General features: G+C 39.7%; 1 protein-coding gene across 1 annotated transcript; it reads left to right on the plus strand.

Moving 5' to 3' along the window:
* The first annotated feature begins 18,934 nt into the window (after positions 1-18,934).
* Positions 18,935-19,668, plus strand: LOC100969452 (putative ubiquitin-conjugating enzyme E2 D2-like protein). The gene has a single exon (XM_003824435.4). The coding sequence runs from the start codon at positions 19,318-19,320 to the stop codon at positions 19,543-19,545; it is 228 nt and encodes a 75-aa protein (XP_003824483.4). The 5' UTR covers positions 18,935-19,317; the 3' UTR covers positions 19,546-19,668.
* Positions 19,669-19,994: the final 326 nt, after the last annotated feature.

Consider the following 19,994-nt stretch of genomic DNA (forward strand, 5'->3'; position numbering starts at 1 on the left):
ATTACGCCTACTTATATTTTTCAGCACACAGAAAAGGGAAGGAGAACCCTGGTGGAACAAGGCAGACTCCCTGAGTTGAGGAAACAAAGTTAAGCATCTGCAGAGACCAAGGGGGCTAAAGTTTATAGAGAAAAATCCCAGAGAGTGGAAGACTACGCAAAGAGTGAGCTCTGTAGATCTGTACAGGTTCCCATCCAGTATTCAGTAGAGCACTGTTTAGGTCATGTCTGGAAGAAAAGTCCTCAATGCTGGTAAAAGAACCACATGAAATGATTAGAGAAAATATATCCAGAGCTCACAATAAGCTTGAAATAGTTCCTATTCCCAGAAACCATACTGAAAAACTGTGTAATTTATGGAGCATTGATAAGAGGGTCCTGCTTCTGTAGAAGGTAATAATTTAGAAAATATTATTCTTCATTTTTTGAGACAGTCACACTCTGTTGCCCAAGCTGAAGTGCAGTGGCAGGCAGGATCTCCCTTTTTTGCCCAGGCTGGTCTCAAATTCCTGGACCCAAGCAATCTTCCCACCACAGCCTCCCAATGCGCTGGGATTACAGGAATGAGACACCATGCTCAGCCAACAAATATTATTCTGATCTCACCTAACAAATATTTTTAAGAGACCCCAAAAGATCAAGCCATTTCAAAGTAACTTAATTGTGTCCCACAAAAAGCTCAAGAATATTTATAGAAAACAAAATATCTACCACCCAAATGAAGTAAAATGCACAATATCTGCCAACCCTTCAAAAATTACAAAGCATGCAAAGAAACAGTAAAATGTGATTTTTACTAAAGACAAAAATCAATCAAACCCAACCCAGAATTCACACACTAGTATTAGTAGATCTAAATATACACTGCCTATGAGAAATTCCCTTTAAAGATAAAGACACACTTGGTTTAAACATAAATAAAAGGAGTAAGACATCATGCTCAATAAATTAAAATAAAGTTCACATGGTCAATTTGTGGAAAATGGTCAATTCATAAGAAGGACATAACAGTCCCAAACCCTTATGACATTAATAACAAAACTTCAAAACACACAATATATACATTTTTTTCATGAGCACAAGGAACTTTTACAAAGATAGATGATATGTTGTGCAACAAAACTAATCTCAATAAATTTAAAAGAATTCAACTCAGACAAATGTTTGCTCACGATGGAATTAAATTAGAAATCAATAACAAAGAGATATCTGGAAAATATCCAAATATTCAAAAACTGAATAACTTACTTCTAAATAGCCCATAGGCCAAAGGAAAAAAAAAAAGAAATTGGAAAGTATTTTGAAATAAATGAAATAAAAACAACATATCAAAATTTATAAGACGCCACTAAAGCAGTACTTAGGCAGAAACTGATAAATTCTTATATTGGAAAAGAAGAAATGTCTCAAATCAATAACTTCAGCTTCCACAAAAAAAAGAAAAACTAAAAAGGAAAGAGCAAATGAAAACCCAAATTATGCAGAAGAGAGAAAATAATAAAGATAAGAAGAAAAAACAATGAAATAAAAACCAAAACAAAACAAAAACATACAATCAATGAAACAAAAACCTGGATCTTTGAGAAGATCAGCAAAATTAATCATCTTCTACACCAAATGATCAGGAAAAAAAACAGTGATGAAATCTCCCAAGATTGAATCAGGAAGAATTAAAACTTTGAACAGACCAATATCTAGTTATGAAATTGAATCAATAATTAACCTACCAACCAAAAAAAAATTCCCTAACAAGATAAATTCACAGTTGAATTCTACCAGATATACGAAGAGCTGGTACCAACACTACTGAAACCATTGCAAAAAATCAAGGAGGGACTCCTCCCTAATTCATTCTATGAAAGCAACATCACCCTGATACCAAAACCTAAAAAAGAGACAATGGAAAAAAAGAAACTGGCCAATATCCCTGATGAACAAAGACACAAAAATCCTCATCAAAATACTAGCAAACCAAATCCAACAGCATATCAAAAAGTTAATTCATCACTTCAAGTAGGCTTTATTCCTGGGATGCAGGGTTGGTTCAACATATGCACATCAATAAATGTGATTCACCACATAAACATAATTAAAAACAAAAACCATATGATTATCTCAATAGGTGCAGAAAAAAACTTTCAATAAATCCAACACCCCTCATTTAAAACTCTCAACAAACTAGGCATTGAAGAAACATACCTCAAAATAATAAAAGTCATCTATGACAAACCCACAGAAAACATCACAGTGAATGAGCAAAAGCTGGAAGCATTCCCCTTGATAACTGGAATACAATAAGGATGCCCACTCTCATCATTACTATTCAACGTAATACTGGAAGTCCGAGCCAGAGCAATCAGACAAGAAAAATAAATAAAAGGCAATCAAATAGAAAAAGAAGTCAAACTGTCTCTCTTCACTGACAATATTATTCTATACTTAGAAAACACTAAAGATCCCACCAAAAGCCAACTGGAATGGATAAATGTCTTCAGTAAAGTTTCAAGATACAAAATCAATGTACAAAAATCAGTAGCATTTCTATACACCAATAATGTTCAAGCTGAAAGACAAATCAAGAATGAAATCTCATTTAAAATAACTACAAAAAAGTAAAAGTCCTACAAATACAGTAAACCAAGGAGGTGAAAGATCTCTACAGAAAAAAAAACTACAGGCCATGTGCAGTGGCTCACACATGTAATCCCAGCACTTTGGGAGGCCGAGGTGGGTGTATGACCTGAGGTCAGGAGTTCAAGACCAGCCTGGCCAACACGGTGAAACCCTGTCTCTACCAAAAATACAAAAAAATAGCTGGGCGTGGTGGCACATGCCTATAATTCTAGCTACTTGGGAGGCTGAGGCAGGAGAATTGCTTGAATCCAGGAGACGGAGGTTTCAGTGAACCGCAATCACACCATTGCACTCCAGCCTGGGCAACAAGACTGAAACTTTGTCTCAAAAAAAAGAAAAGAAAAGAAAAGAAAAGAAAAACTACAAAATACTGCTAACAGAAGTCACAGATGACACAACAAAATAGAAAAACATTCCATGCTCATGGATTGGAAGAATCAATATCACTAAATGGCCATACTGCCCAAACCAATCTACAGATTTAACACTATTCATGTAAAACTACCAGCATCATTTTTCACAGAATTGGACAAAAGTATTCTACCATTCACATGGAACCAAAAAAGAGCCTGAATAGCCAAAGCAATTTTAAACAAAAAGAACAAAGCTGGAGACATTACATTACCGGACTTCAAACTATACTGCAAGGCTACACATTAACCAAAACAACATGTACCGGTACAAAAGCACACACATAGACCAAAGGAAGGGAATGGAGAACCCAAAAATAAAACTGCATACCTACAACCACGTGTTCTTTGAAAAAGTTGAAAAAAAATAGCAATAGAGGAAAGGATTCCTTATTCAATAAGTGGTGCTGGGATAGCTGTCTAGCCATATGCAGAAGAATAAAACTAGACTCCTACCTTTCACCATATAAAAAAATTAACTGAAGATGAATTAGAGATTAAAATGTAAAACCTCAAACTGTAAGAATCCTAGAAGAAAACCTAGAATACACCATTCTGGACATTGGCCTTAAGAAAAAATATATGACAAAGTCTTCAAAAGTAATTGCAACCAAAAAAAAAAATTGACAAGTAGGACTTAAATAAACAAAAGAGCTTCCACACAGAAAAAAAAACTATCAACAAAGTAAAGACAACCAAAAGAGAAAATATTTGTCAAATATGCATCTGCCAAAGGTCTAATTTGCAGAATCCTTAAGGAACTTAATTGAATAAGCAAAACTGAATTACCCCATTAAAAATGGGCAAAAAACATGAACAGACGTTTCTCAAAAGATGACATACAAGTATCCTACCAACATATGAAAAAATGCTCAACATCACTAATATTCAGAGGAATGAAAATCAAAATCACAATGAGATACCATCTCACACCAGTCAAAATGGTGATTATTAAAAAGAAAAAAATAAAAAAAAGATTCTGGTGAGGCTTCAGAGAAAAAGGAACACTTATACACTGATGGTGAAAAAGTAAATTAGCTCAGCCACTGTGGAAAGCAGTTCAGTGATTTCTCAAAGAACTACCATTTGATCCAGCAGTTTCTTTACTGGGTATATATCCAAAGGAAAATAAATCGTTCTACTAAAAAGACACATGCACTTGTATGTTTATTGCTGTGCTATTCACAATAACAAAGATATGGAATCATCATGGTGCCCATCAATGGTGGATTGGATAACGGAAATTTGGTTTATATATATCATGGAACACTATGCAGCCACAAAAAGAGTAAAATCATATCCTTTGCAGCAACGTAGATGCAGCTGAAAGCCATTATTCTAAGCAAATTTATGCAGGAAGAGAAAACCAAATATTGCATGTTCTCACTTATAAATGGGAGCTCAGCATTGAGCTGAGCATTGAGTACACATGAACAGAAAGACAGCAACAATAGAGACTGGGGACTACTAGAAGAGGGAGGGAGGTGCAAATGTCAAAAAACTAACTATTGTGTACTATGTTTAGTACCTGGGTTATGGGATCAATAATACTCTAAACTTCAGCATTACTCAGTATACTCAGGTAACAAACCTGCACATGTACCCCCTGAATCTAAAATAAATGTCAAAGTTAAAAAATAAAAACTGAGATGGCACTAATTACCAATATCAAAAATGAAGGTTGATGCATGTTCTAAAGATATTTAGAACCTAATAATCGATATTTAAAACAACTTATGCTCATAAATTTGAAAACTTAAATGAAATGAAACACTTATTTGAAATATACAAACTACCAAAGGTAATTCAAGAAGAAAGAGAAAATCCGAATAAACTTACATCTATTAAAGAATTGGAATTTGTAGCAAAAACCTTTACCACAATCAAGACTGCAAGTTTAGGTGGCTTCACTAGTGACTTCTACCAAACACTTAAATTAAAAAAAAAAAAAAAGTACCCATTCTAAAGAAACTCATCAAGAAAATGTTATGAGGTCAATATTTGCTTGATACCAAAACCACACAAAGTCATTACAAAAATTAAAACAACAGACCCATATTCATTATAAATAAAGATGCCAAAATTCTTTTTTAACTTTTATTTTAAGGTCAGTGGTACATGTGCAGGTTTGTTATATAGGTAAACATGTGTCATGGGGGTTTGTTGTACTGATTATTTCATCACCCAGGCATTAAGCCTAGTATCCATTATTATTTTTCCTGATCGTCTCCCTCCTCCCACCCTCCACCCTTCAATAGGCCACAGTGTGTATTGTTCCCTGACATGTGTCCATGTGTTCTAATCATTCAGCTTCCACTTATAAGTGAGAATATGCAGTATTTAGTTTTCTGTTCCTGCATTAGTTTACTAAGGATAATGCCCTCCTTCTCTATCCATTTCCCTGCAAAGGATATGATGTTTGTATTATTCCATTTTCACACTGCTACAGAGACTGGGTAATTTATAAACAAAGGTTTAATTGACTCAGTTCCATATGGCTGTGGAGGCCTCAGGAAACTCACAATCATGATGGAAAGCAAAGAAGAAGCAAGCATGTTTTACATGGCAGGCAGCAAGAGAGTGAAGAAAGCAAAGGTGGAAGAGCCCCTTATAAAACCATCAGATCTCCTGAGAACTCACTCACTATTATGAAACAGCATGGGGGCAACAGCCTTCATGATCCAATCACCTCCTACCAGGTCTCTCCCTCAACACCTGAGGATTACAATTGAAGATGAGATTTAGGTGAGGACACAAAGCCCAACCATATCAATGTCATTCTGTGTGTGTGTGTGTGTGTGTGTGTGTGTGTGTGTGTGTGTGTGTGTGTGTGTGTGTTTTGAGATGGAGTTTCACTCTTGTTGCGCAGGCTGGAGGGCAATGGCATGATCTCAGCTCACTGCAACCTCCATCTCCCAGGTTCAAGCTATTCTCCTGCCTCAGCCTCCCAAATAGCTGGGATTACAGGGATGCACCACCGCACCCAGCTAATTTTGTATTTTTAGTAGAGAAGGGGTTCTCCATGTTGCCAAGGCTGGTCTTGAACTCCTGACCTCAGGTGATCCACCTGCCTTGGCCTCCCAAAGTGCTGGGATAACAGGGGTGAGCCACCACACCCGGCCAATATCATTTTTTTTTAATGGTTGCATAGTATCCCATGGTGTATATGTATCACATTTTCTTTATGCAGTCTAAGTCTATCACTGATGGTCATTTGGGTAGATTCCATGTCTTTGCTATTGTGAATAGTGCTTCAATGAACATATGCATCTTTATAATAGAATGATTTATATTCCTTTTGGTATATCAGCAGTAGTGGGATTGCTGTGTCAAATGGGATTTCTGTTTTTAGGTCTTCGAAGAATTGCCACAGTCTTCCACAATGATTGAACTAATGTACATTCCCACCAACAGTGTATAAGTGTTCCTTTCTCTCCGCAACTTCACCAGCATCTGTTATTTTATGACTTTAATAATAGCCATTCTGACTAGTGTGAGTTGGTATCTCATTGTGGTTTTGATTTGCATTTCTCTAATGATCAGTGATGTTGAGCTTTTTTTCGTATGCTTATTGGCTGCATATATGTCTCCTTCTGAGAAGTGTCCATTCATATCCTTTGCTTACTTTTTTATGGGGTTGTTTTTTCTTATAAATTTGTTTAAGTTCCTTATAAAGGTTGGATATCAGACCTTTGTCAGATGCATAGTCTGCAAAAATCTTCTCCCATTCTGTGAGTTGTCTGCGTAATCTGCTGATAGTTTATTTTGTTGTGCAGAAGCTCTTTAGTTTAATTAGATCCAACTTGTCAATTTTTGCTTTTGTTGCAATTGCTTTTGCATCTTCATCATGACATCATTGCCCATTACTTAGTTCAGAATGGTATTGCGTAGGTTGTCTTCCGGGGATTTCATAGGTTCAGATTTTACATTTAAGTCTTTATCTTGAGTTAATTTTTGTGTATGGTCTAAGGAAGGGGTCCGACTTGTACCTTCTGCATATAGCTAACCAGTCATCCCAGGACCGTTTATTGAATAGGGAGTCTTTTCCCCATTGTTGTTTTGTCAGCTTTGTTGAAGATAAGATGGTCATAGATGTGTGGTCTTATTTCTGGGCTTTCTGTTTTATTTCATTGGTCTATGTGCCTGTTTTTGTACCACTACCATGCTGTTTGGGTTACTGTAGCCACGTAGTATAGTTTGAAGTTGAGTAAAGTGATGTTTCCAGCTTTGTTCTTTTTGCTTAGAATTTCCTTGGCTATTCAAGCTACTTTTCGGTTTCACATAAATTTTAAAATAGTTCATAATAGTTCTGTGAAGAATGTCATTGATATAATAGTTGGATAGAAATAGCATTGAATCTGTAAATTGCTTTGGGCAGTATAACCATTTCAGTGCTGTTGATTCTTCCTATCCGTAAGCATTGGATGTTTTTCCATTTGTTTGTTTCTTCTCTGATTTCTTTGAGCAATATTTTGTAATTCTAATTTTAGAGATCTTACACCTCCCTGGTTATCTGTATTGCTGGGTTATTTTATTCTTTTGTAGCAATTGTGAATGGAATTGCCTTTCTGATTTGGCTCTCAGTTTGGCTGTTGTTGGTGTATAGGAATGCTAATGATTTTTGTATATTGATTTTGTATCCTGCAACTTTGCTGAAGTTGTTTATCTGCTGGAGGAACTTTTAGGCACAAACCACGGTTTTTTGTAAATATAGAATCATGTCATCTGCAAACAGGGAGAGTTTGACTTTCTCTCTTCCTATTTGGATGTTCTTTATTTCTCTTGCCTGATTATACTGTCTAGAACTTCCAATACTATGTTGAATAGAAATGGTGATAGAGGGCATCCTCAGCTTGTGCTGGTTTTCAAGGGGAATGCATCCAGCTTTTGCCTATTTAGTATATAATGTTGGTTGTGAGTTTTTTATATATGGCTCATTATTTTGAGGTATATTCCTTCAACACCTACTTTTTTGAGAGTTTTTAACATGAAACACTGTTCAACATTATCAAAAGCCTTTTCTGCATCTATTGAGATAATTATGTGGTTTTTGTCTTTAGTTCTGTTAATGTGATGAATCACATTTATAGATTTGCCTACATTGAACCATCCTTGCATCTTGAGGATGAAGCCTACTTAATCATGGCAGATTAACTTTTTGATGCGCTGCTGGATTTGATTGGCAAGTATTTTGTTAAGGATTTTTGTATCATTGTTCATCAAGAATATTGACCTGAAGTTTTCTTTTTTTGTTGTGCCTCTGCCAGGTTTTTGTATCAAGATTACTCTGACCTCATAGAATGAGTCAGGGAGGAGACTCTCTGCCTCAGTTTCTTGGAATAGTTTATGTAGGAATGGTACCAGCTCTTCTTTGCATATCTGGAGGAATTCGGCATGAGTCCATCATGTCCCAAGCCTTGTTTTGTTTCATAGGCTATTTATTACTGATTCAATCTCAGAGCTCATTATGGGTCTGTTCAGGGAATCAATTTCTTTCTGGCTTACTCTTGGGAACGTGTATGTTTCCAAGAATTTATCCTCTTTTCTAGGTTTTCTAGCTTGTGTGCATAGTAGTGTTTTTAGTAGTTTCTGATGGTTGTTTTTTTTCTATGGGGTCAGTGGTAACATTCCCTTCAGCATTTTTAATTGTGTTTATTAGGATCTTCTCTCTTTTATTCATTAGTCTAGGTAGTGGCCTATTTTATTAATTTTTTGTGGGAAAAAAAAGCTCCTGGATTCATTGATCTTTTGAATGATTTTCATGTATGAATTTCCTTCAGTTCAGCTCTGATTTTTGTTATTTCTCATCTTCTGCTAGATTTGGGGTCGATTTGTTCTTGCTTCTTTAATTCTTTCAGCTGTGAAGTTAGGTTGTTAACTTGAGGTCTTTCTAAGTTTTTGATGTGGGTATTTAGTGCTATAATTTTTTTTTTTTGAGAGGGAGTTTTGCTCTTGTCACCCAGGCTGGAGTGCAATGGCACAATCTTGGCTCACTGCAACCTCGTCTCCTGGGTTCAAGCGATTCTCCTGCCTCAGCCTCCCAAGTAGCTGGAACTACAGGCACACATCACCACGCCTGGCTAATGTTTGTATTTTTACCTCCTGACCTCAAGTGATCTGCCTGCCTCAGCGTCCCAAAGTGCTGGGATAACAGGCATGAGCCATCATGCCCAGCCTGAATTTTCCTCTTAACACTGCCTTAGCTGTGTCTCAGAGATTCTGGTATGTTGTATCTTTGTTTTCATTAGTTTTAAAGAACTTCTTGATGTCTGTCTTAATTTCATAATTTACCCCAAAGTCATTCAGGAGCATGTTGTTTAATTTCCATGTAATTGCATGGTCTTAGGCAATTTTCATAATCTTGACTTCTGTTTTTATTATGCTGTGGTTGAAAGTGTGTTTGGTATGATTTTGGTTCTTTTACATTTGTTGGGCATTGTTTTATGTCTAATTATGTGGTCAGTGTTGGAGTATGTGCCATATGGCAATGAAAAGAATGTATATTCTGTTGTTTGGGTGTGCAGAATTCTATAAAGGTCTAAAATCCATTTGGTCCAATGTTGAGATTAGGCTTAAAATATTTTTGATAATTTTATTCTGCTTGATGATCTTTTCAATACTGTCAGTGGGGTGTTGAAGTCTCCCACTATTATTGTGTTGGAGTCTATGTCTCTTCATAGATCTCTAAGAACTTGATTAGTGAATCTGGGTGCTCCTGTATTGGGTGCATATATATCTAGGATAGTTAGGTGTTCTTGTTTAATTGAACCCTTTTCCATTAGGTAATGCCCTTCTTTGTCTCTTTTGATCTCTGTTTGCTTGAAATCTGTTCTGTCTGAAATTAGAATTGCAACACATGCTTTTTTGCTTTCCATTTGCTTAGTAGATTTTCCTCTGTCCTTTTATTTTGAGCCCATGATTGTCATTATGTGTGAGATGGGTCTCTCAAAGACAGTATACCACTGGGTCTTGCTTTTATTATCCAGCTTGCCACTCTGCACCTTTTAAGTGAGGCATTTAGCCCATTTACATTCAAGGTTACTTTGATACGTGTGGATTTGATCCTGTCATTGTGATGTTAGCTGGTTATAATGTTGGCTTGTTCGCATAGTTGCTTTACAGTGACACTGGTCTGTGTGTTAGTGTGTTTTTGTATTAGCTGGTAGCAGTCTTTCCTTTTGATATTTAGTGCTCCTTTCAAGATCTCTTGCAAGGCGGGTCTGGTGGTAAGAAATTTCCTCAACATTTGCCTATCTTAAAGTATCTTATTTTTCCTTTGCTTAGGAAGTTTAGTTTGCCTGGATATAAAATTATTGGTTGAAGAGTTTTTTCTCTAAGAATGTTGAATATAGGTCCCCAATCTCTTCTGGCTTGTAGGGTTTTAGCTAAGAGGTGTGCCATTAGCCTGATGGTGTTCCCTTTGCAATTAACCTGCCCTTTCTCTCTAGCTGCCTTTAACATTCTTTCTTTTTTGACCTTACGAATCAGACAATTATGTGTCTTGAGGATGATCTTCTTGTGTAGAATCTTGTAGGAGTGCTCTGTATTTCCTGAATTTGACCATTGGCCTCTCTAGCAAAGTTGGGAAGTTTTCACAGATGATATCCTGAAATATATTTTCCAAGTTGTGTGCTTTCTCCGCCTCCATTTCAGGGATGCCAATGATTTGTAGATTTGGCCTCTTCACATAATCTCATGCTTTTCAGAGGTTTTGTCCATTCCTTTTTATACTTTGTTCTTTATTTTTGTCTGTGTTATTTCAGAGAACCAGTCTTCAAGTTCTGAAATTATTTCCTTAGCATGGTTTATTCTGCTGTTAATACCTGTGACTGCATTGTGAAATTCTTGTGTTGTGTAATTCAGCTCTGTCAGATCTGTTAGGTTTTTTTTGTTTTGTTTTGTTTTTTTAACTTGCTATTTCAACCTTCAGTTCCAGTATTACTTTATTGTGATTCTTATTTTCCTTGGATTGGGTTTTGCCATCCTCCTGAATCTCAATGATCTTTCCTTCTAGCCATATTCTGAATTCTATTATGTCATTCCAGCCAGATCAGCCTGGTTAAGAACTCTTGTTTGAGAACTGGTGCAGTTGTTTGGATAACATAAGACAATCTGGCCATTCGAGTTACCAGATTTTTTGTGTTGGTTTTTCTCATCTATGCATGTGGCTGTTCCATTAACTGCACTGTAGATTGAGTACATTCAATAGACTTCTTTCCTGGATGTTTTCACCAGGCCAAGGCATTGTGTAGGGTCTTTACTTGAGGCTGACTTCTCATCTCTGGTTTTAGATGGGTGTATATTAGTGAAATATTTTTGGTGTTCGCTCTATGCTGTGTGACCCAGCAGGTGGCACTTAGGCTTATTGGTCAGTTGGTAGACTCTTGAATGGCTTTGTGGCTTCCTTATGTGTCCACACAGTTGCAGCTCTGTTCCCTTTCAATGCTCTGAAAGTGTGGGTTCATCTCCTGCTTGAGTGCTGGCTATAGATCTTGACTTGGTACTCCTGGGCTACCCACTGCAGCTCTGGGGCAATCTCATTGTTTATGTTTCTTCTCCAACTTGGAGGCAGCAGAGGAAGGGATCTTAGTAGTCATTGTGGCCAAGGGTCACTTATTTGTCTCCTGAGGGCTCCACCCCAGAGAGATGCAGATCAGCAATTGCTCAGTGCAATCATCCCAGGATGGAGAATCTATGCTGTGGGCCCAAGCCAAGGGTTCCCCGTCTGATGTGTGTGGGATCCATGGGAGATGGACTGGCCTCTTTATGGGTCAGCTGTAGCTTCTTGGAGGTACTTAGGGTCTTCGCTCCTTTGTTAGTCTGATGATGGCAAGGGCAGTTCCACTGCAGAGGCAGTGGCAGAGAGGCCTTCAGTTGCTCCTGGAGGCTCTGCACAGGGAGTTACCTGTGTCTTGATAGTTCTGGTGGAGGATGGCTGGAATCCGAAGCCTGGAGCACCTGCCTGGTGAGGAGATATGGGAATGGGCACCCACATAATAGTGTGACCACTTGTCCATAGGGCTGCTGTGGTATGGTTGGGGCCCACTCTAGTCCTCAGTTGCCTTGGATTTTCCAATACCTAGAGGTATCAGCCATGAAGGCTATAAAACAGCAAAGATGCCAACCTGTCCCTCCCTCTGGAAGCTTCATCTCAAGGAGTTACAGGCCTATTTCCAGCCAAAAGTCACCTGTAGAAGGTGTCTGGAGACTCTGGTTTGGAGGTCCCACCCAGTGAAGAGGAACTGTATCAGGGACATGCTTAAAAAATCAACCTGGCCATGTTTTGGTAGAGCAGCTGTGCTGTGGTGGGGGTCCACTTTAGCCCCTCGTTGCCTCAGACACTCCAAAGCCTGAAGGCTGAAATGGCTAAGTGGCCCAAACAGCAAAGATGGTGGCCTGCCCCTCCCTTTAGGAGCTCTGTCCCAGGGAGCTCTCTGTCCCAGGGAGCTCTTACAAATCTCTGTTGGCCAAAGAACATGGACAGGGGTGGTTGGAAGCCCAGTTTGGGAGGTCGCACCCAGTGAGTAGGAATGGGAATGGGGACCCACTTAAAGTAGTCTGGCCATGTTTTGGTAGGGTGGTTCTGCTGTGCTGGGAGATCCTTTCCACCCCAGTCGGCTCAGACTCTCCAATGCCCAAAGGCTGAAACAGCTAAGTTGCCCAAACAGCAAAGATGGTAGCCCACCCCTTCTTCTGGGAGCACCATCCCAGGGAGAATTCAACTCTCTGTTGGCTGGAGAACACCAGTGGTGGTGGCTGCAGCACCTGGTTGGGAGGTCCCACCCAGTGAAGAGGAGTGGGATCAGCGACCTACTTAAAGAAGTAGTCTGTCTGAAGGCTCTACTTCCACAGCACCTCATAAGATAAGACCCACTGGCTTGCTTAAAAAAGTAGTCTGGCTATGTTTTAGTAGAGCATCTGTGCTGTGCTGAGGGATCCCTTCCACCCCTGGTCAGCTCAGACTCTCCAAAGCCTAAAGGCTGGATCAGCTAAGTTGCCCAAACAGCAAAGATGGTGGCCCACCCTTCCCCCTAGGAAGCTCCTTCTTAGGGAAAGGCAATGCCACTACCAGTGGCTGGCTGGAATTCCAAGCCAGTTGGTCTTATCTTGTGAGGTGCCACGGAAGTAGAGCCTTCAGGCTGTCACTGCTCAGCCCCCTGGATTCAGCCTCTTTCCTGGGGGTATGTATGGGGGTCTAACCTCCTATTTTGCTGGAGCTGCAGCTACTTTTGCCAGAAATCCCCAGTATCTAAGGTTCCAGGGTTTCCACGCATGCCTGAGCAGCCGCTCTGCCAAGACTCCACATAGCTCTGTGTGTCAGACTGAAGGCCCTAGCGGAGTGAGTTCACAAGGATATCTCCTGACCCAAGGGTTGCAAAGGTCCATGGGATAAGCATAGTTTTTCACTGTGGCACATTCACTCACTGCTTACCCAGGCAGGGAAGTTCCCCTGGCTCTGTGTTGCTCCTGGGTGCATCATTGTTCTGTCTTGCTTTTCTTCATTCTTCATGGGTCAAGTTGTTTCCTTGATTAGCCCCAATGTGAGTACCTGAAGGTTTCAGTTGAAGGTGTTGTATTTACTCACCCCTTCCATTCCTCTCCTTGAGAGCCATGCATGCTAGCTGCTTCTAGTCAGCCATCTTGGCCACTCCCCCCATATACAAATGTTAACTCAAAATGGATCACAGACCAAAATTTAAAACCTAAAAGTATAAAACTCCTAAAACAAAATGTAGGAGAAACTCTTTGTGACCTTAGGTTAAGCAAAGATTTAATAGGTAAGATACCAAAATCCCAATCCACAAAAGAAAATATCAATAAATTGGGACTTCATCAAAATAAAATTTTCTGTTCTTTGAATGATAATGTTAAGAGAATGAAAAGGCAAGCAACAGAGGAGGAAAAAATATTTGCATGTCATATATATGATAATGGACTTGTATTCATAATAAAGAACTCTTGATATTGAATAATTAAAAAATAGACAGTCCCAAAAATCTTTTTGACACAACAATCTCATTAATCTGATATTGATTTTTTATTACTTTTGTGATAGAAACCAAAGAAAACTCCATAATTGTGTCAACTCCTGTTAAGGGCAAAGAGAGGAATATCAGCCATGGGAGATTAAAGAATCAGCTGCTGAGCTTCTATTTGTCTTAGATAACTAGAAGGGACATTTTAGCTACACAGGGTGATGGAAGATGAAAAACAGTTGATAGTTAATAATCTATTCCACCCCACACATTTTAAGTGAAATGCTAAAGTTTTGGCCAGGCCCGGTGGCTCATGCCTGTAATCCCAGCATTTTGGGAGGCCAAGGCAGGTGGATCACTTGAGGACAGGAGTTCGAGACCACCCTGGCCAACATGATGAAACCCCATCTCTACTAAAAATACAAAAATTAGCTGGGCTAATCCCAGCTACTCGGGAGGCTGAGGCAGGAGAATTGCTTGAACCCGGGAGGCAGAGGTTGAAGTGAGCCGGGATCGCACCACTGCACTACAGCCTGGGTGACAGAGTGAGACTCCAACTCAAAAAAAAAAAAAAAAGAAAAGAGAAAGAAATGCTGAAGTTTTGACTGACCTCTGATGAGTATGAACCGTGAAAAAGATAGTATGGAGCCAGCTTTGCCTTGACAGCCTTTGCCTTGGGCAATGAAATAAGGCTGACTCTTTGTGGAATTAAATATATGTTTCATTAAGATACCATATTGAAAAGATACTTATATCATTTTTATTCCTAAATTTTTGACAGTTGATTATCTATAATAAAAGAATAATAGTGACTGTATCTGAAGAAAGCAGTATTTCATTTTGGTTTAACTCTAAGCAGAGCAGTATATTATGCAGATAAAAGTTAAAGAGGGCTGGGCATGGTGGCTCACGCCTGTAATCCCAACACTTAGGGAGGCAGAGGCGGGTGAATCACCTGAGGCCAGGAGTTCGAGACTAACCTGGCCAACATGGTGAAACCCCGTCTCTACTCAAAATATAAAAATTAGCCAGGTGTGGTGGCACATGCCTCTAATTCCAGCTACTCGTGAGGCTGAGGCAGGAGAATCGCTTAAACCTGGGAGGCAGAGGTTGCAGTGAGCCGAGATTGTGCCACTGCACTCTAGCCTGGGTGACAGAGCAAGACCCTGTCTCAAAAAAAAAAAGAAAAAGTTAAAGTGGCTTTGAACTGTCGTTCAGGGCTTGTCAAATGAAGAACAATGCAATGTATTCCCATTATATTGCTTTTTATTTTTATTGTGGTATAATATCTTGTGGCCTGTAATGTTTCTGACTTAAATTTTAGGTTAGGTGGAGAAATTTTATATCAATGACTGTGTATAAATTATATCATTCATCTCTTTTTTTTTTTTTGAGACAGAGTCTTGCTCTGTCACTGAGGCTGGAGTGCAATGGCACAATCTCGGCTCATTTCAACCTCTCCCTCCCAGGTTCAAGCGATTCTCCTGCCTCAGCCTCCCGAGTAGCTGGGACTACAGGCACATGCCACCACGCCTGGCTAATGTTTGTATCTTTAGTAGAGATGGGGTTTCACCATGTTGGCCAGGCTTGTCTCAAACTCCTGGCCTCAGGTGATCTGGCCGCCTCGGCCTCCCAAAGTACTGGGATTACAGGCTTGAGCCACTGCGCCCAGCCATCATTCATCTTTAATGAATGCATGCACTTATCCAGAAAGTATTGAGTACCTAATATATACTGGGCAGTAAGATACAAAAATGATCAAGGCCAATTTTCACATCAAAGAGCTATCAGACTGATTAAGAGGATGAACATTTAAAAAGATAGTGACAATGCAGTATAATACATGCTGTATTAGAGACACATAAAAGATTCTGTGTAGCTGAACAGAGAGAAGTTTAATTCTCCCTGGGGATGACTTAATTGGGCAGCCCTGAAATTTAGAATTTACCCTTCAGGTGATGGATGGCTATTGAAAGCTTTAAGTATGGATTATGATAGGAATTAATTTATGCTTTAGGGAGATAATTCTACATGGCAGTGCTGAAGGTGGATTTGAGAGTGGCAAGATTAACAGCACAGACACTTATTAAAAATATATTATTGTAGTCTGGTGACAAATGATTACATCCTAAATTAAGACAGCCACATTGAAGATTAAGTGCAGATGAATATAAAAGGTATATTCCACAGGATTTTATCACAGAACAGACGTGGGGATCATGACTACACTTTTTCCCAACAGAGAACTTACACAAGATTACATGATCCTTATTCCCAACCCAATCAAAAAGGTTGGTGTTAATGGCATCCAGTCTTGCAAAATAATTTTCAAGTCTCATCACAATGGAAAAAGAAAACTCTGGAAGTTTGCTATATAACATTTTGCAATAATATGCTTCCTAAACAAATAGCTAGCCTTGGTTTTCTTTTTGAATTTTCTTACAAAATGTTATTTTAATTGAAGTCTTTAAAGTTCGATATTTCATAATCAGCAGAGTAAACAGATAACCGACAGAATGGGAGAAAATATTTGCACACTAAGCATCCAGCAAAGGACTAGTATCCAGAATCTACAAGTAACTCAAATCACCAAAAAAAATATAATAATCACATTAGAAAGTGGGCAAAGGACATGAATAGACATTTCTCTAAAGAAGATATGCAAGGCCAGGCACGGTGGCTCACTCTTGTAATCCCAGGACGCTGAGGCAGGAGAACTGGTTGAACCCAGAGATGGAGGTTGCAGTGAGCGGAGATCGCGCCACTGCACTCCAGCCTGGGGACAGTGTGAGACTCTGTCTCAAAAAAATGAAAAAAAAAAGATATACAAATGGCCAATAAACATATGAAAAGATGCTCAACATCACTAATCATCAGGGATATGCAAATTAAAACCATAATGAGATATCACCTTACCCCAGCCAGGATGGCCATTATTTAAAAAGTCAAAAAACAGTAGTTTTTGGCATGGATGTGGAGAGAAGGGAACCCTTATGCACTGCTAGTAGGAATGTAAATTAGTACAACCTCTATGGAAACCATTATGGAGATTCCTTAAAGAGCTGAAAGTAGAGCTATTCAATCCAGCAATCACACTACTGGGTATCTACCCAAAGGAAAATAAGTCACATCAAAAAGATACCTGCACTTGCATGTTTATTCCACCATAATTTGCAATTACAAAGATGTGGAATAAACCTAAGTGCCCATCAGTTAATCAGTGGATAAAGAAAATGTGGCTTATATACACCATGGAATACTATCAGCCATTAAAAGGAATGAAATAATGCATTTTGCAGCAACTTGGATAGAGCTGGAGACCACTATTCTAAGTGACTTAACACAGGATTGGAAAACCAAAAACCATATGTTCTCACTTGTAAGTAGGAGCTAAGATATGAATATGCAAAGATATACAGAGTGATATAATAAACTTTTGAGGTTCAAAAGTGGGAAGATGGGAGAGGGCCTAGGGCTAAAAAACTACACATCAGGTACAATGTACATGACTCAGGTGATGGATGCACTAAAATCTCAGAATTCACTACTATATAATTCTTCCAAGTGACAAAATACCACTTGTACTCCAAAAGCTATTGAAATAAAAAATATAAACTAAAACTACTGAAAATGTAATTTAAAATACTAGCACACATGTAGTTGCAGAGATTTGTTTTTAATTGATCTCTATCCCTTGTTATTCTCATTGGTCTCCCAGGAAGAATAAACTGTTGCACAAGAAAAATAAATAAACAAAAAGAAAATTTGGTATTTCACCACAGTAACAGGAATAACTCATTTGTTCAGAAGCACACAAACCCTGTTCTTCTGTGGTAATAGATAACCCAACAGATTTGGGAAAGTTCCTTTCAATTAGTTAGACATTTTAACCTACTGTTAGAAGATCCACTCTTCTATATCTACATTCTCACCTTTATAAAGTACTATCAAATAATTATCTTGCCTTCACAAGTTGGTTGAACAGGTATGTTAGTTAACTAATTTTGCAGCAAGAAATTTTCATAACTGAAGGATATCCAGTATCTTATAAATAAAACTATGACCTAGTTTATATACTGTAATTTCTTACCAAAACTTAAGAACTCCTTATTGAATTCTTACTTAATTCATGGAAAGGAATTGATATGGCTGACAGGCCAACCTATTTTGAAGGTACTTATTTGGCTTTACATTCCCACATATAAGCAAGTGAAGGTTTCATGTGAATCAGTATTAGTACTGCAAAGCCTCAAGAATGAGACATTCTGTTCCGCAGTTATGCTTGTTATTGGAACCATTATTTTTTTTTAAAAAAAAGATCATTTTTATAAACAACAATAACTGAAGTGTTCATATATGCCAGATGGACTACTGGTTTCCTTTCTTCCTGCCCTCCCTTTCTTCTTATTGTCAGGAGTTCCTCAACGATTGAAGTTGTTTTAGCTCCAAATTGAATTTTTTGAAGGCCTTAAACCTTGATTAAAAATAAATTTACCAAAACATTGTGAAAAGTTACTTTAAAAAGTATTATATTGATAGTAAATCTACTAAACTTATTTATACAAGAGAATGTCTCTGGAAATACACAAGTGGTGAGAGAAGGGAGGGGAGGAGAAGGCCTCTGAGGTAAACTGTGAAGGGAAGTTGACTGTGGGTAAGGGGCAGAGAGGCATTCATTGAACTGCTATTTCTTGAGGTCACTCTGGGCGAAGGGCAGTGCCTGGGGTCCTACTTGCCGACCCAGGCACAGGCACGGAGTCAGAACATCCTGCCCCGCCCCTTCCCCCCAACCTTTCACCTTCCTTTCCAGCCCCACCCCGCTCCCATGGCCCTGGACCTTGGCAACGCTGCGCAGCGCGTCAGTCAACGTCACAGGGCGTGGGGGTGGCTAGAGGCCCCAGTGGCCTCTGATCTCACAGAGCAGATCAGCGCGGGTGTCCAGCGCCCCGATGTGGGCAGTCGGGGCTAGCCGCTGGGGCAGGCTGCCCCCAGCAAGAGGAGCGGCCGCTCCAAACCACAAAATCTCCAACGCCGGACAGCGCGACCTCGGTCACCATAAGCTACAGGCATCCTGCAGGCCATCGCGTGTGGTGGAGCGTCCGGCGCTTATCGTGGTCAGTCCCCCTCTACGCCACCGTCCGATTCCCCCGACGCCCCCGCCGACCCCGGAGCTTGCCCTCAGCCCCTTCATCTGCCGAGGCATACCCTTGCTGCCCATCCCACCCAGGGATCGCCACCGCTGCCCTCTACCAGGCTCCGGGCCCGGTGCCGAGGACTGGCCGCCAAGGGTTGCGGACTATGGCCCTAAAGCTCATCCACAAGGAGTTCCTCGAACTGGCCCGCGACCCCCAGCCCCACTGCTCAGCAGGGCCAGTGTGGGACGATATGCTCCACTGGCAGGCCACCATAACGAGGCCCAACGACAGCTCCTACCTGGGAGGGGTCTTCTTCCTAAAGTTTCCCTCCGACTACCTATTCAAACCACCCAAGATCAAATTTACCAACGGAATTTACCATCAACGTTAACGGAAATATGGGACAGGAGGGAGTATGGCAGAATAGCTAGAGACTGGACTCAGTAGTGTACCATGTAATTTCAAAATATAATTCCATCGCCTTAATAATAAAGATGCAGAAAGTGGCAGTTCACTTAATTGGTTATGTTTTGATTACTTTCTATGAAGGGGAGTCTCCTCATTCTTCTGGGCACGTCTTACGCGCTTTTCTTAGCAGGCAATGAGTGGAGGCCATAGAAGTGGTGGGGTTCTGGGGGTTGGGGACAGGGGCGTGCACGGTTGGTGGAGGGTGTGGCCGAGTGGGAAGTGAGGGTGTGTGGGGAGTGTAAGACAAACAGGTCAGTTTTCATTTAGTTTTGACAAAAAGATTTATTTGTTGATTTAGGATTGTGAAACAAAGCAAGAACAAGGGGGTGGTGGCTTTAAGATTGAGAACAGTTCCACTGACTAGTGGGAATT

This window comes from Pan paniscus, chromosome X (assembly GCF_029289425.2).
Source record: "Pan paniscus chromosome X, NHGRI_mPanPan1-v2.0_pri, whole genome shotgun sequence".
NCBI classification, from domain to species: Eukaryota; Metazoa; Chordata; class Mammalia; order Primates; family Hominidae; genus Pan; species Pan paniscus.